General features: G+C 37.0%; 1 protein-coding gene across 2 annotated transcripts in view; it reads right to left on the bottom strand.

Annotated features, from left to right (window-relative positions):
- CFAP69 (cilia and flagella associated protein 69) overlaps positions 1-16,621 on the bottom strand; it is a 64,899-nt gene that overhangs the window by 38,029 nt on the left and 10,249 nt on the right. Inside the window, exons 3-9 of one of the 2 annotated variants that reach the window (XM_006084931.3) lie at positions 15,635-15,700; positions 13,496-13,605; positions 10,661-10,737; positions 8,923-9,021; positions 5,181-5,330; positions 4,900-5,077; positions 3,359-3,482 (exon numbers count right to left, since the gene is read on the bottom strand). In XM_006084931.3, coding sequence (XP_006084993.1) covers positions 3,359-3,482; positions 4,900-5,077; positions 5,181-5,330; positions 8,923-9,021; positions 10,661-10,737; positions 13,496-13,605; positions 15,635-15,700 — 804 coding nt within the window. Of the gene's footprint in view, positions 1-3,358; positions 3,501-4,899; positions 5,078-5,180; positions 5,331-8,922; positions 9,022-9,258; positions 9,282-10,660; positions 10,738-13,495; positions 13,606-15,634; positions 15,701-16,621 lie in introns of those variants that run through there. The other variant, XM_023750678.1, reaches the window with a different exon arrangement.

Genomic DNA, 16,621 nt, shown 5'->3' with positions numbered 1-16,621 from the left:
CCAGAATTGCAAACATCACACTGTGAGGGAACTCATTCCTGACAGAGATATCCTAATTGGACTCTGTATGTCAGGTAGAGTTTGTAAGGGCAAACCCTGGACTTTTGAGCTTACAGTTTTACGTGCCTCCTATTTAGAATCAAGATGGTTTCTTTAAAATGTGGAGATGTTATTGCTTTGACTCACATTCAGAAAATTCACACGAATGTTTGCAAGGATGCTAATGAGAACTTAACTGACTAAGGCTTCCAGAGAAACACATATATCCACATACACATGGCAGCCTTGACGAGGAAGCTATGTGGGCCTGCTTCCCCTTTTGCACAGTATGAATTCTATGACCGTTCTCTTATTTGGGATCACTTGATGCCCATTAACTTGGAGTTGTGGCTTTCACTGCCAAATTTCCTTTAAGTACAACTTAGAAAGTATGTGGCTGATATGTGAATATTGTGGGCAAAGATCTCTACTCAAGAATGTCAATCATCCAGTGACTTTTACAGTATAAAATATGGGGAAGCTAAGCTTCTGATATAGCTGAGTAGCTCCTCTAAGATACTCTCTTGCAGGTGCCAATTATAAATTCTGAATAAAATATAAAAACATTTATCTGTGACCAAAACCAAGCAAATATGGGAGGGGAGCCAGGACTTTGAGGAAGTGGCACTGCATGAGTTTTCTCTTAAAAAAAAAAAAGAGCTTTGAAAATAAGCCCAGCCTCTAGTCTACACCTTGTGGGAATGCTAAATATCAGGGTAAATTTGCAATCTTAATGGCTTGAAGAACCAGAGGACAGAAGCAATCACAGGGCAACCACTGCCACTGGAAAGTGAAGGGATAAATCTCATAAAGAAGAGAGGCAGTCCTAGCTGGTTTGGCTCAGTGGATAGAGCATTGGCCTGTGGACTGAAGGGTCCCAGGTTCAATTCCAGTCAAGGGCACATGCCCGGGTTTCAGGCTCAATCCTCAATAGGGGGAGTGCAGGAGGCAGCCAATCAATGATTCTCTCTCATCATTGTTTCTCTCTCCCCCTCTCGCTTCCTCTCTAAAATCAATAACTATAAATATATAAAAAGAAGAGGGCCAGAGGAAGGGAACCCCAAATTCTGTATATAAAATTCCCAAATCTCTGTCTGATGCCTGAACCATGTAAGGGCAGGGCATACTCAAGCATTTCATATGAGACTAAAAGAAATGAACTGAGATTGGAGCTGCCATCTTCTGTTGGGATGAGTTTAGCCAAACTAAATGCCTATTAATACAAACAACAACAACAACAACAAAACACTTTTCAGAGGAATACACCAGATGCTCATAATGAATGGAAAGCAACTCTCAGCCAAGAAATATAAATTATAGAAAGGAGCCAAAAGGAAATTCTAAAACTGAAAAAGATAACATCTTAAATAAAAATGTATTGGATGGGATTAACAGCAGAATGGAGAGGACAGGAAAAAAACTAAGTGAATTTAAATATATAGAACAATACAAATGATCCCATCTGAGGGATAGAGAGAAAAATAATAGGAAAAAGTGAACAGAGCTTCACAAACCTGTGAGACAATATAAAAAAGTGGACCATACATGTAATCAGAGTTCCAAAAGAAGAAAAAAGAATGAGGTTGAAAGCACTTGAAAAATAATGGCCAAAAATTCTTTAAATTTAATGAAAGACCTAAATTGACATATTCAGGAAGTTCTATGAACCTCAAGTAGGACAAATACAAAGAAAATCATACCTTGGCTTATCAGAGTACAACTGCTGTAAACCAAAGACAGAGGGAAAATCTTTAAAAACAGCCAGAAAACAGAGGGGAACAATTTGAAATAACAAATACTTATCAGAAACAATGGAGGCCCAAGGATAGAGAATAATATCTTTAAAGTGCTAAAAAATAAAAACTTTAACCTAGAATTCTATATTCTGTGAACATAGATTTCAAGGATTAAGGTGAATTAAAGACATTTTCAGATAAAAATAATACACAAAACAAAACTAAGAGAATATGCTGCCAGCAGCCAACATCACAAGAAATAGTACAGCAAGTTGTTCAGGTAAAAGAGAAATAATAGCAGCTAAAAACTCATATCATCAGGAAGTAAAGAAACACATTATAAATGGTAAATATGTGAGTAAATTATAAAATATTAGAGGCCCGTTGCACAAAAATTTGTGCACTTGGGAGGGGGGGGTCCCTCAGCCCGGCCTGTGCCTTCCTGCAGTCTGGGACCCCTCGGGGGTGGGGGGAGGGATGACCACCTGCTGGCTTAGACCCGATCCCCGGGGGATTAGACCTAAGCTGGCAGTCAGACATCCTCTGGAAGCCCGGGAACCCTTGGTGGATGTCCATTTGCCAGCGAGGAGCAGGCCTAAACTGCAGTCAGACATCCTTAGTGCTGCTGAGGAGGCAGGAGAGGCTCCCACCACCACCGCTATACTGGAAGCCGTCAGCCTGGCTTGTGGCTGAGCAGAGCTCCCCCTGTGGGAGCACACTGACTACCGGGTGCAGCTCCTGCATTGAGCGTCTGCCCCCTGGTGGTCAGTGTGTGTCATAGTGACCAGTCATTCCCAGTTGTTCTGCTGTTAGGGTCAATTAGCATATTACCCTTTTATTTATTATATTATGGTGCATGGGTGGGGGCCAGCTGGTTTGCCTTGAAGTGTGTCCCGGATAAGGGTGGGAGTCCTGCTTGGGTGCCTGGCCAGCCTGGGTGAGTGGCTAATGGTTGTTTGCAGGCTGGCCGCAGCCGCTTCAGGGTGGGGGTCCCCGCTGGGGTGCCTGGCCAGCCTGGGTGAGGGGCTGATGGCTGTTTGCAAGCTGGCCAAGTCCCCCAGTGGGGACCCTCACCCTATGAGGGTGTGGCCAGCCTGGGTGAGGGGCTGATGGCTGTTTGCAGGCTGGAAGCAGGTATCTGGGATTTATTTGTCTTCTATAACTGAAACTTTGTTGCCTTCAACAGAGCTCAGAGCTGCCAGGGCAGGCAGGAAGCTTGGCTTCCTCCATCACCAGGGAAACCAAGCCTCCTGCTTGCTCCAGCTCTGTGTCTGCCGGTCGCCATCTTGGTTGTGTTAATTTGCATATAGTCGCTCTGATTGCCTGGTAGGCGTGGCTTGGGCATAGCAGAGGTGCGGTCATTTGCATGTTTCTCTTTTATTAGATTAGATGAATACCTCAAGTTTCCAAAGGCAACAGAAAGAAGAATTGGCAGAGTGTGACTATACTGGTGACCATTCTAAATTGCCACAGAACTTGCCATTACAACAAAGTACATAAATATTAGGACATAGTTTACTGCTCCCTCCCCACACTCCCACCCCCATCCACAATCTAAATTAATACAATTTACTCATACTTACAACCATTGGTGCTTCAGGATTTTGAGATATAATTGTAGTGATCACTAATATATCGTTTCTAAGCTGACGGTCATAATCACTAAAACCTCTTGTAAACAGATGTTTGAAAACTTCCTTTAAAGTTCTGGAAAGTAAAATCATACTTTTAAAACCATATTCTTATGGAAATATTACTTACGTGTCTGTCAACAAAATCTCCTTTTTTATATTATATTATTCATTGCAAAGCATTTCTAATCTTTTCTATATTTCCAAATCTGCCTCTAATTCACTGTCCCTGCTAACATTGTTAGCTTCATCCCTCACTATTCTACGTTGAACTTTCTGCTCTCATCCATATTGAATCTTTCAGGTTTTTGATTTTGCTGCATTCTATTTTCACTTCTGTTCTCTTGTCTAGGATGCTCTTTGCATGCAAAACCCTCCTGTGTTGCCAGTTTGTATTTATTATTCAGATACCAGGTTAGGGCTCACGAGGAAGCATTCAGTAACTCTCCGAGTCTGGGTCAGGCTCCCTGCACAATGCGCAGCTGTTGCTTTGCTTCCTGGGACCCACTTGCCCTTCTTGTGATAACAGTACCTTTGTTTTTATTTAGGCTTCCCTCTTTCCTCACGTTTGGTTTTGTGAGCAGCCTTCAGCTTCCTTTTAGCCAAAGAGCATTCTTTCTCTTTGTCACTAGTAATTCACTCTGGAATGAGCATATGGCCAGCACTGAATGCTCAGGGCCCACAGGGACTCAATCCAAAGAATTTTCTTTGTGCTTTCAGAAGAGCACACTTTCTCTCCTGTGTGATTTGGGGTTAGGATGCTGTGAGTCTAGACTTTGAATACAGCTGCACATGAAACCAGTTTTACCCGTGACTTTGTAGTTACAATAGCTCATAAATTTCTTATAATTGCTTCAATCAGTTGGGTTGAATGTTCAGTCACTTGCAAACAAAAATGTCCTGGTTCACCCTCTCCTGGAAAACACGTGGCACCTTACGATAATGTCTTCCATAGCATTAAGTAGGCTCGCAATTAGTTGCCTATTTAATTGTCTGTCTCTCCTAACATAACAAATTCCAGGAGAGCAGAGACCCTGTTTTCAATTGTCTTTCTATGACCTACTACTGAACTTGGCACAGAGCAAACAATAGTTACTTAATAAATAAATGAATGAGTAACTCACAGGCTTACTCTTATTTTTGCTAATGTTTATTCAGAAATTAGAATAAACTTTTGAGACCAACTAGATTTCTAGTATTCAAAAATACATTTATTGAATGAACAAGCAAAATAGTTCTTTTAAATGTCTAATTTTACTTTATACATATTCAAAGACATAATTTAGTTTTGTTAACAAGCTACTTTAAATCCCTTCCACGTAGAAAAAAAAGGGGGCTTGTTGTGTGCAGATGCATTTATACAACGGCACAAAAGAGATGTCCTGAAACATAGCCATTACATGAATCAAAGCCCAGTGAAACACAAATGCAAACAACAATGTTAGTTATGTCACAAGGTTAAAAAACATTCCTAGTTAACCACATATACTTACAGCAAACACTTCAGGTTACTAAGCTGTTTTATGATTTCTTCTTTTGACGATTTTTCTAGTAAGTTCCAAAGTATTTCTGATGAGCGAAACAGAAGCTGCCCAGAGGGATCTGGGTCATTGAGGTGAGCACAGATGCCACTGGCTGCATATGCTTTCATCATTAAAGTACAATTAACTTCTGAAAACAAATTTAAATAAAAATAGTTTATGTTACAGTCTTGACATTAAATAGAAACAAAATTAGTGGGGAATGAAGTGTTCATATTTAATAATATACAAACCAGAAGTTGAGAGATGTTGCAGAGCTTTAAGTACCCAAAGTTTCTCAACAAGTTGATTTTCAAGCAAGGCCAATGACTGAACCATTGTTTTTGCCAATCCTCCGACTTCAGCCATTTGAATCTTATATGCTGAGCTAGCTTGCTGGTAACCTAACAACGATTAGTTAATAAATATGTGCAGTTATTTCACATAGTATCATCTACGTTAAGACAAAGGAATGAGTAATTTATCAATAAACAACAACAATAACAACAAAATGTTTAAAAAGTGTATGGCATATTAAAATGGTTAGCAGAGGGACAGGCAAACTTTTTCTATAAAGGGCCAGCAATTTTAGACCTTGTGGGTCACAAGGTTTCTGTTGCAAATACTCAACTCTGCTACCATACCATAAAAACAGGCATAAACAATATAAAAATAAGTGGGCATGGCTGTGTTCCAATAAAACTTTATTTACAGTGGGCTCTTTTGGCCTGTGGTCCATAGTTTGCTGATCCCACAAATTTGGGGGCACATCTTAAATTCTGAAAAGGAACAATATTTTTTATTTGTCAGTAGATATGTCTTTCCATAAAGAAAAATGTCATAATTACAGACACTGAATGTTTTCACTGTTCAAGTCAACACATTACTTCAGTGCTTTCCAGAACCAGCAATTATGTGATGTTGGCAATGAAATAAGAGGTAATGCTGTTCTGATAGATGCTAGTGAATGGTATGTTAGGGAAGTTTGATTCTTGGCGGTATGTCCCATAAGAATTTCCTTCTTCCTTAGCTTTCATGGGAAATACTACCTCTCCTTTTGACTAATTGCACAGGTGCCTGCCCAACTACATGTAATGAGATTAAACGAACATCAGTATATGTTTGCTCACCTGAGATGCAGCTATTTTCTCTCTCAGTGATATAACTCACCTACCTCCCTGACTTCTTGACTTTTGAGACCAACTAGATTTCTTGCCATAGTTCTGAGATGTCTCTCAGTCTGTCTTATCTTTCTGAATTTGAGGTCTGACCCTGTTCAAGGCCGTCCCCTCCTGTGATGGGTTCGGCACTTAAAAAGTACGAAGAGGAAAACAAAAATTGCCTGTAATTTCACCGTCTAGAGATAACAATATTAACACTTTGGTAGATTTTCTGCTGACACTTTAATGTATGCATATTACTTTAGCAATATACTACATATATGCAGAATTGTATATTCTACTGCAGCCACTAAACATTTTATAGTAAGCTTTTCCCCTTGTCACATATAATTTTTACTTGCATAATGCTCTATGGTAGGTACAGACCAAAATGTATACTTTATATCACTGTATCTTTTTCTATTGAGTTTACAATTCTATAAAAAGACATAGGAATATTAAGGCCTTGATTCCTATCTCCCGGGCTGTGTCTCTTACAATTGCTCTACTGAGGACTTTTCAGCTGTGACCAAAGCCAGCTGTGCCCATCACTTAAAATCAACTGTGAAACAGTTAGCGAGAGCCTGGTCGATGGCTCCTAATTTTCAGAGCCTGATCAAAGTAAGGTCAAGCTCACTTCTCAGCACCTTCACTCCTCTGTCGTATCTCATTCACGTCCCTTTCTATCTGAAAGAAGAGTGCCTCTATTTTACCAAGCTTAACCCTAAGCTTTTGCTCTGAATTCCATCCTCTCATGCTTACTTTGGGATTTTCACCCTCCCATCTCCCACATACTAGCTTCTTGTTCCTAGGCCTACAAACTTCATTTTTAGACAAATTAAAAACAACATGTTTTTCTTTGATCTTGCTACCAGTTAGGCTGTTAGCCATCTTCCTTCTTCTTCTGATCTTAAAATATAAGTCTGTCTACATTCACTCCCATTGCCTCCACTTTCAGAGTGCTCTTTAATCCTACACCTGCCCTGACCACTTTATGGTAATAATCTGACAAAGATTAACCACAACTTTCCAGATACCACATTGGCCTTTTCATTCCTCAATTACAGAAGCCTCTGCAGTATTGGCCACTGAGACCATTTCTTCCTTCATCAAACATTCATTCATTGGCACTCAAGACATGCCTATCGTTAGATTCTCTTCCTCTCTTTAAACCTCCCTTCACTGCCAATTTCTTTGAATCATTTTTTTCCCCAAAGTTCAGTAGGGACACTCTCCATGATGTTATTCTTTTTCCCTTGCTTTTGGCAAACTCAACCATTCTGATGGCTTCAATTTCATCTCTATTTGTATAAAATCCAAACCTGTATTTCTGGTCTCTTCTTTTAGTATCTAATGTCTACTATCTACCAAACACTTCCACTTGTCTGTCTCATCAATAGTGCAAATCTGGCATTTAAAAATATTTTTATTCATTTCTTTACTTCAGATGTCTTCCCATTTTCCCCTAGTTAAAGAAGTAATCTTTGTTTTTTACCACGGCATCTTATTTCCACTTATCTTAAGAAACATGTAACTTAAAAAATATAATTTATATATTCTCTCCCTTCCTAGATTGATTATAAATTATAGAAGCTATGACATGATATCCTCCACAGTGCCAGTGCTTTTTGCTTAATATCACCCAATTCAGTGTGATTCACACAATTAGAAAAGAATAAATAATATTAGCAACACTATTAATTAACATTAACTAATAATAATAATTACACTAATTTGGGTATGACTTTAAAAATTACATCATAAATATTTAGCATCAAAATAAAAATATCATGCAAATCTAAAATTTAAAGAAATATATAAAATTTTCAATTTAAAATGACCAAAGAGCTTGAGACTACCAAAAAAAATTTTTTTTGATATGCTGCATTTATGATCCCACTCTCTTCCCAATTTCAAAGAGAAATGGGACAGAATATTCTGTTTTATAAAGACACGAAATTCATGCACTTGGGGGGTCCCTCAGCCCAGCCTGCACCCTCTTGTAGTCTGGGAGCCCTCGGGGGATGTCACCTAACAGTCAGTCAGACATCCTTAGTGCTGCCGCAGAGGCGGGAGAGGCTCCTGCCACCGCAGCTGCGTTCACCAGCAGTGAGCCTGGCTTCTGACTGAGCTGTGCTCCCCCTGTGGGAGCGCACTGATCACCAGGGGGCAGCTCCTGTGTTGAGCATCTGCCCTCTGGTGGTCAATGCATGTCATAGCAACTGGTCATTCCACCGTTTGGTTGATTTGCATATTAGCCTTTTATATAGGACTAGAGGCCTGGTGCACAAAATTCGTGCACAGGAGGTGCGTCCCTCAGCGTGGCCTGCACCCTCTCCAATCTGGGACCCCCTCAGGGGATGTCTGACTGCCTTTCGCAATCCAGGACCACTGGCTCCTAACCTCTCGCCTGCCTGCCTGATTGCCCCTGACTGCTCCCCTGCTGGCCTGATCGCGCCTAATCGCCTCTGCCTCGCCCTGCACCTGAGACCCAGGATTCCCTTCTCTGGCCAGTCACAGGTACCCAGGACCTGGGCTGGCTTCACCCAGGCTGGCCACAGCCACGACCTGGGCTGGCTTCACCCAGGCTGGCCACAGCCACAGGGGACCATGGGCAGGCAGCTTCGCCCGAGCCGCAGCCACATGCAGCCTGGCTGGTCCCCATTCCTCTCTCGCGAGCTCATTTGTGCCTGGCTGGTCCCCAATCCTCTTTCCCCAGTGTTGAGTGTCTAAGCCATTACGGTGTGACGGCATGAGGGTGTGATGACCATTTGCATATTAGCTCTTTATTATATAGGATAGGATGTTATTACTGAAAGACCATTGAAAACTTCACCTGTAATATGCTTCTTTGATGGTTCTGTATGATAAAAGTCAACAATACACTTACAAATTTGTACCCTCAATTCAGAATTTGGTATTTTCATTAAGTTACCTGCCAGAAAGATAAATGAATACTATTTAATAACACTGTTATAGTTTATTTGCAAATTTAAGCCTAAAGTGTTAGCAATATGTTTTTCAAAAATATCTCATCAGAAAATCAATACAGTATTATTTACAATAGCCAAGATTTGGAAGCACCCCAAGTGCTCATCAGTAAATGAGTAGATAAAAAGCCATGGTACATTTACACAATACTACTCAGTCAGAAAAAAGAATGAAATCTTACTATTTTCAACAGCATGGATGGACCTGGAGAATAATATGCTAAGTGAAATAAGCCAGAGAAAGATAAGTACCATATGATTTCATTTATATGTGGAATCTAAAGAACAATATAAAGAGAGCCCCTTTTAAACTGAGTTCATATTGCCCTCAAGTGCGACAGGAGTGTGTTTGGTAGGTGGGCAGTCATCCAGCAAAGAGCAAATTGACACAGTAAGAAATGGGCCTTGTATCTATCATATAAATGTCTGCCAACACTCTTGGAGGCAACATTTAAAAATAATAAGGGCAATAGCGGCATTTTTAAAATGTTATCAACCAAACTTATGCTTTTTATCTGTTATACCATGTCTTCTTTTGGGTTGGCTTCCTATTGTAAATTTCCACTGATGGTAGAGATTCACCATTCAAGTTTCCCATTAGTTTTCAGCCCACCTGCTCCTTAAGGTCACCTTATCTAATACCTCGTGTGTATCCTAATTTTCTTGATGTTTCACCTACTCTAGACCATAATAATATTTCCCAAGATATCTACAATTAGGAACTATGAAACATATTTAGACCTAAAAGTGTTAGTGTCTATGCTAAAAATTAAAAATGCTTTTTACTTATTCCAGTTGAGTCTCTCTCATCTTTCAGTATGGAATATAATACTGGGAACATAACAGTTCAGTAAGTACCTATTTTTCATTTGCTGGGCCAATTCTGTACCTTTTGGTTCCCTTATACAAACAAGGACCTAAATTAATAAGTATAAATTTAATGTAGGAATTGTTTTGGGAACATGCTGTCATGTACTCAAGGGCTGAATCAAGGAGCTAGTGTTTAACTGATTTCATTTCCCAGAAAATTATTTTCTTTCTTTAGAAAATCAAGCAATAACCAAAAAGCAAAGCCTGCTGTTTTATGTTTTTCATATTTTGAACAGAAAACACAGGTACCTTCATGTTTATGTATATTATGCTCAAGTTCTTAATGTTCCACCATTTTATGATTAGGTTGTTTACTGAACAATTTGGCTTTTAATGATTCTAGGAATTATTAGAGTGCAAAGTTGAAAACATTTTTGGAATTACTGAGAGGGACACATACTTCTAATTTACAAAAAAAAGTTAACAAATATTTAATTGCACTAAATAAAATCAAGACAAATAAGTACACAGAAGTATCTGCCAGTTCTTATATTTAAGGAACACAGAGTCTTGTTGGTATCATAAAAGACTCAAGGGGAAAACAATACAAAAATGATCACCAAGCACACTATGATAAATTTTCAACCAGAAAACAAGAAAAGAGCCTAGATTTGGAGAAGGACTCTTAGTCAAATTTAGTGAAAGAGACATTTCTTTCTTATCAATCAGGCCTGATATATTATAATCCTCTATCTTAAAAAAATCTTAACTTACCCAGAAGCGCAATTGATTTAGCAGTATCTTCAGCATATGTTATTTCATCTGATACTTTCTTTTTCAAGAATGGCAAGCTTTAATAAGAATAAAGAACGTACAAGTTATGTTTCATAAAGTCCTTAACTGAAGCATCACTCGGAAAGCAGGGAAAATTTTCTTTTCTAAAGAATAAAATGAGAATAATATTCTATTCTTTAGCCCTGGGGAATTGATGACTATCAAAAACATTTTTTGTGTGTTTCTAACTAACTGAACAATAATAAATAAAATAAAGTAGACTTATAAAAGTGAAGAGAGGTGGACAAAAGGTGAGGGTTAAGAAAGCCATCTTGCAATACTGCATCAAAAAAAAAACACCTTAAAAATCCTCATTCTCTCTGGAGGCAAAATAATAAGTGATTATAGGTGTACTTCCATCAAAATTAGGAAGACATTGGATAATCTGATACAAATCACAGATCCGGGCTTACCTGTAACTTAAAAGCTGTTCAAGGGCTTTTTCGGGAGTTTCTGAAACTAGTTAATAGATCAATGGTCTATTTGTTCTTAAAAGGCAATGACCTTTCCCTTATTAACTAGATCAGTTACTGTTCACAAAATAACAGATATATTTTGTGAGACACTAAGAAATTAAAGTTAACAAATATTAATTATATTAGGATCACATTTCACAATTACTATAATCAAAGTTATTTGAAAAATATTTATTTAGAAATTATAAAAGATAAGGCAGTAGAACCTAGGTTGTTTGTCTAAATGTCAAAGGAGATATAAAAGTTCTTAAACACAAAGGAAAAACATGTTGGCATTTTATGAATTTAAAATTTGAAGCTCCTATACTATTTGTTTAAAATATAATACATATATTATATCTTATAGGTACTATATATAGGAGTATTAATTAATACTTTTCAAGAAAAATTAACCAAGTAGTTGAAAAACAGCATTTAGAAATATCACATGTGGAGATTTATATATATGCACCAATTGGAATTGAAAGATATTTCAAGGGCAAACTATGAAAAGGAAAATTTTATAGATGCCACAGAAGTTTCTTTCAAGTGTTGGTCAAAATTTTTCATTTGCAACAAATAACATATTAAACTCTAAAAATTAGTTATACTTGTCCTTCAAACTTTTTCCTTTGCTACCAAAGGAAACAACCTAAAAGTTAAAGCATCAGAAGAGTTTTCCACCAAAAAGTGTATGAAAAAAGATAAGCATTATAGTTCTTTTTTTAAAAAAAAATATTTTTATTGATTTCAGAGAGGAAGGAAGAGGGAGAGAGATAGAAACGTCAATGATGAGAGGGAATCATTGATCGGCTGCTTCCTGCACGCCCCCTACTGGGGACAGAGCCTGCAACCCAGGCATGTGCCCTTGACTGGAATCAAACCCGGGACTCTTCAGGCCGCAGGCCGATGCTCTATCCACTGAGCCAAACCAGCTAGGGCAAGCATTATAGTTCTGATGCAATAAGAAAAGCATACTACTCATAGGCCAAAACAGAAAGGCTGTATTTTACTTTCAATGTTTTTATCTCCCAAAAATATCTCGAAAAGTGAATCAAGTGAGGATGAGGTGTGGAGAAATGCAGGACAAAAGCAGAAATTAGGAAAGTAGGGGGGAAAATAAAATAATAAGAACAATTATGAAATATGAAGAAAAGTAAAGCGTGTAAATAAAAAGATTTATCATATTACATAATGAAACAGTCACAGCTCTCATAGAGAACAAGTCCTTGATGGAGCTCTGTAGGGGCACTGATGTTGAAAGTCATCCTTATGAACCTGGTTTTCTAGGACTTGCACAGCTTCAAAATTCGAAAACATTTTATATATATGATCTCACATCAATAACATAATTGCCAATTTACATTAAAGTTCCTTGAAAGCACCAGAGTGATTCTTTAGGTCTTTATTTTTTATGGTCTCTATTTAAAAGGAAGGCATGACAAAGGCATTCAATAAATTATTTTTGATTATTTTGTTCAGATATCAAAAAAGTAAATGTAATTATAAAAATTTAAATATTATTGCTGCTAAATCTAAAAATGTGAGTTAAAACCTACTAGGTATACAGTCTCACTAATATCATATTTGCATATTAAAAGAAACACAGTATTTAAAAAGCTAAATTGGTGGGAAAGTTACAAAGGTTAAATTGCCAGGAAGGTTTATTTCTACTTTAAGAAATCTCCTCTACTATATTTTATTGAAAACTAAAAACAGATATTTTAATGTGTATCTTGATTAGCCAGTATGTGGCAGAAAGGAAGCAGAAAATATTCCTATTTCCCCGAAATGGCTGGAGAAACAACAGCACAGAGGATAGTGCAGATTAATTTTATAATTCTGACCTCTAATTACATTATATATCAAAAATAATTGTTGACATTTTATTCTTTATTCAAATTTGGAAAATCAATTAAACATGAATCAGAACCTAATACATCTTTGAGAGTCAAATTTTCTAAAGAGAGAAGAAAACTAGACTAAAACTATTAAGCATTGTCCATAAATTGTCTCAAGGATTCTCTAAAGATATTACAATTTGTTGGTTTCATCTCAGATTTATCATTACTGTGAGAGCAAGTTATTATGAAAATTTTTTAAAATATATTTGCAGTTTAATCTCTTGTGGCAAGCGATCTCAGACTACAATAAAATTGACTACCTTTGAAATACCAACTGCTGGTAAGTGATCAAGTGAAGTTTTCTGAGTTATGCATCACTATGCTAACATAATGCATAATATTTTTTATAATGCAAAATAAAACATAATAAAATGCTGCACGCTAATATAAAATAAAGTTAAAGGAAAACAACTTACCCACATAATTTTATGATATTATAGGCAGGTTCTAGAAAAGGAGGCTGGTTTTCAATTTTTCCTGCACACAGATTCAGAATTTTAAATATCTGTGCCAAATCCCTTAGGGGCTTTAGTATTTTTAGTTAAGAAATAAAATTAAGATTCATATATTTATATTTATGAACATATTCTTTATAACACTTGTGCCAAGAAAATCTATAGAATTCCTATAATGTTAAATATGGTTGACATTTAAAAAATATATGTTTTTATTGATATTTTTCTTTTTTTAGAGAGGGATAGAGAGATAGAAACATTGATGAGAGAGAAACATCTTTGATTGGCTGCCTCCTGCATGCCCCCAACTGGGAATCAAGCTCCCAACCCAAGCATGTGCCCTAACTGGGAATCGAACCATGATCTCTTGGTTCCTAGGTCAATGCTCAGCCACTCAGCAACACTGGCTGGGCGACACTATTTTAATTATACTAACTTGAAGGATTAAAGAGGAAAACTTAGAACCATATTTTTAAGGAAATATTATTTAAGTTTTGTCTCAGTGACCCTTTACTCAAAATATTTTTTCTCCTCTCACGACACCTTTAGAATTTGATTACCAACTACTACCCTACGGATTTAGTTGAAAAAAATGAACTTAATGGCTTAATCATATTTAAAATCATGAAGGCATCTCCACCCACTCACAGTAAACATTAATTGCTCCAGAATAAGAAACACAAACCTATCTTACTTTTCTGCATCACTTTATTAATATTATTGAGATGCATTCTCTTGTTTTTAAGGTTTAAATTGGTTGAGATCTTATTTCATTTAAAACTAGTATGAAAGCAAAATGTACTACCTATAGATCTTCAGGTAAAAGCACCTTTTATATTACCCCAACTGGTACATAAACAAATCTCATAGATTTTGTAGCAAGATGACTACAGAAAGTAAGTTTCCTTTGCGTATTATATTACGCAAAGATTAAAACAACAACAGCTACCCAACAACAAATTAGTTCTTAAGCAGGAGTTTTGAGACACAGGAGTTTCCACATATTCTGATCAGGGTGGTATATTTAGTGAGGATACTATCTTATGTTTATGTAATATTTTGCAGATTATCAAGCACTTGCATGTTTTCTCTATCTAGTCTTCCTAACAACTTTCATGAGGTGCTATTATGCCTATAATATAATAAGCTTATTAACAGTAGAAGTACTCAAATAAATTGGTAGAAATAAGATTACGTGGCCCTCCTAACCTTATCCACTGTCTCTTTGTGTCTTTAAAACTGCCATTATCTACGCCAAATTAACTGCATTGTACTGTTTTCAATTATACATTTCATTTTCTGATAAATGAAAAATATAATTTTGTAAAAAAAACAAAATGTTAGCTATTTTCTGTGTAGACAGAATGGCCTGTCCAAAGATGTCCACATCCTAATGCCCAGAACTTGTGAAGTTACCTTACGTGGCAAAGGGACTTTTCAGTGATTAAGTTAAAAATCTTGAGATGAGAAAGTTACCCTAGATCCGTGGTCGGCAAACTGCGGCTCGCGAGCCACATGCGGCTTTTTGGCCCCTTGAGTGTGGCTCTTCCACAAAATACCACGTGCGGGCACGCACGTACAGTGCGATTGAGACTTCGTGGCCCATGTGCAGAAGTCGGTTTTCGGCCTGGGCGAGTCTATTTTGAAGAAATGCTGTTGATATTTGGCTCTGTTGACTAATGAGTTTGCCAACCACTGCCCTAGATTATCCAGATAGACCAATGTAATCACAGGGTCCTTATAAGGGAAAGAGAGAGGCAGCGGAGTACCAGAGAAGGAAATGCCATGACAGAAGCAGAGGCGAGAGTGATGATACTCTGAGGAAGGGGCCAGTGGCTGAGGAATGCAGGCCACCTCTAGAAGCCGGAGAGGCAAGGAAATGAGTTGTCCTCAGAGCCTTCAAAAGGAACACCTTCCCTTTAGCTCAGTGAAGCAGATTTTGGATTTCTGACCTCCAGAAGCATAAGACAAAAATTTTATGTTGTTTTAAGGTACTCTGTGGTAACTTACAGTAGCAATAGGAAATGAATACATTTTCTAATTAAAATTCTCCCATTTCAGGATAAATGAAATAAGCATACATATATAAGTAAAGGATACAAATCCATTCTGATAATACTGCACCAATGTCTTGACAGATTTAAGTTGTTTTTCTTCTAAATCATCCTAAAACAAATGATCTGTTTTAGTTCTTTTATGCTATTAAAACTGGTGCGATATAATTTTTTTATTAATATAAAAAGAAAGTAGACATTAAAATTATCAAGAAATTGTCCATTAAAATTATAATTCAATTACTGTATTATAATATAAGGATGATAAAATGTTTCCTGAAACAGGAAGATAAAAGTAAGATTAGGAAATTGAAAATTAAAACTAGATTACTACAAGATCAGTAATTGTTTCCAGAAATAATAGTAACAACATTGGAAGCATGTTGAGCATTTTTCTGTGCCAGGGACCATTTAGGAACCATACATACATGCCAATCTTCAAATCAACCCCATTAGGAAAATACTGTTATTATTCCTCTTTTCCAGAATAAAAACCTCAAACTGAAACACTAAGCAATTTGTCCAAAATCAGACAGATAATAAGTGGTGGTGTTAGGAGTCAAATTTGGCAACTTGACTCCAGAAATTGTAATCTAAAATATTCCCAGTGTACTGGTACAAACCAAATAGCTTCAGCCAATTAAAACGAAACAAAACAAAACCCTATACAGTGATATCTTTTCATGACTGAATCACTTCTATCCTTTTAATCTTTAAATTGTTTGTAAGAGGCTGTGGCATTTTTTATACCCCCCTCCCTTTTTTTTGTCTATACTTAATAACAACTAGTAGGAGCTATATGTAGTTGAATTTTCTTCTTATAAAAATGCACATTTATTTACAATTAAAAATAACTTTCACAACAAACATAGCCAGCAAAACATAAATTCTTATGGAGTCATTATTTTTATTGTATTTTTTCTTCTACATAAAATGCAGAGACTAAAAAAATGTTAAAACAATGACTAAATTTTGGTGCCTACTAATCACAGGACATTGTTTTGTTTTGATTGGCTCTACCACTGTCACTTTC

The sequence above is a fragment of the Myotis lucifugus genome, unplaced genomic scaffold (assembly GCF_000147115.1).
Source record: "Myotis lucifugus unplaced genomic scaffold, Myoluc2.0 scaffold_15, whole genome shotgun sequence".
NCBI classification, from domain to species: Eukaryota; Metazoa; Chordata; class Mammalia; order Chiroptera; family Vespertilionidae; genus Myotis; species Myotis lucifugus.
The sequence above is the reverse complement of the archived record's forward strand: the minus strand, read 5'-3'. Positions and strand labels throughout refer to the sequence as shown.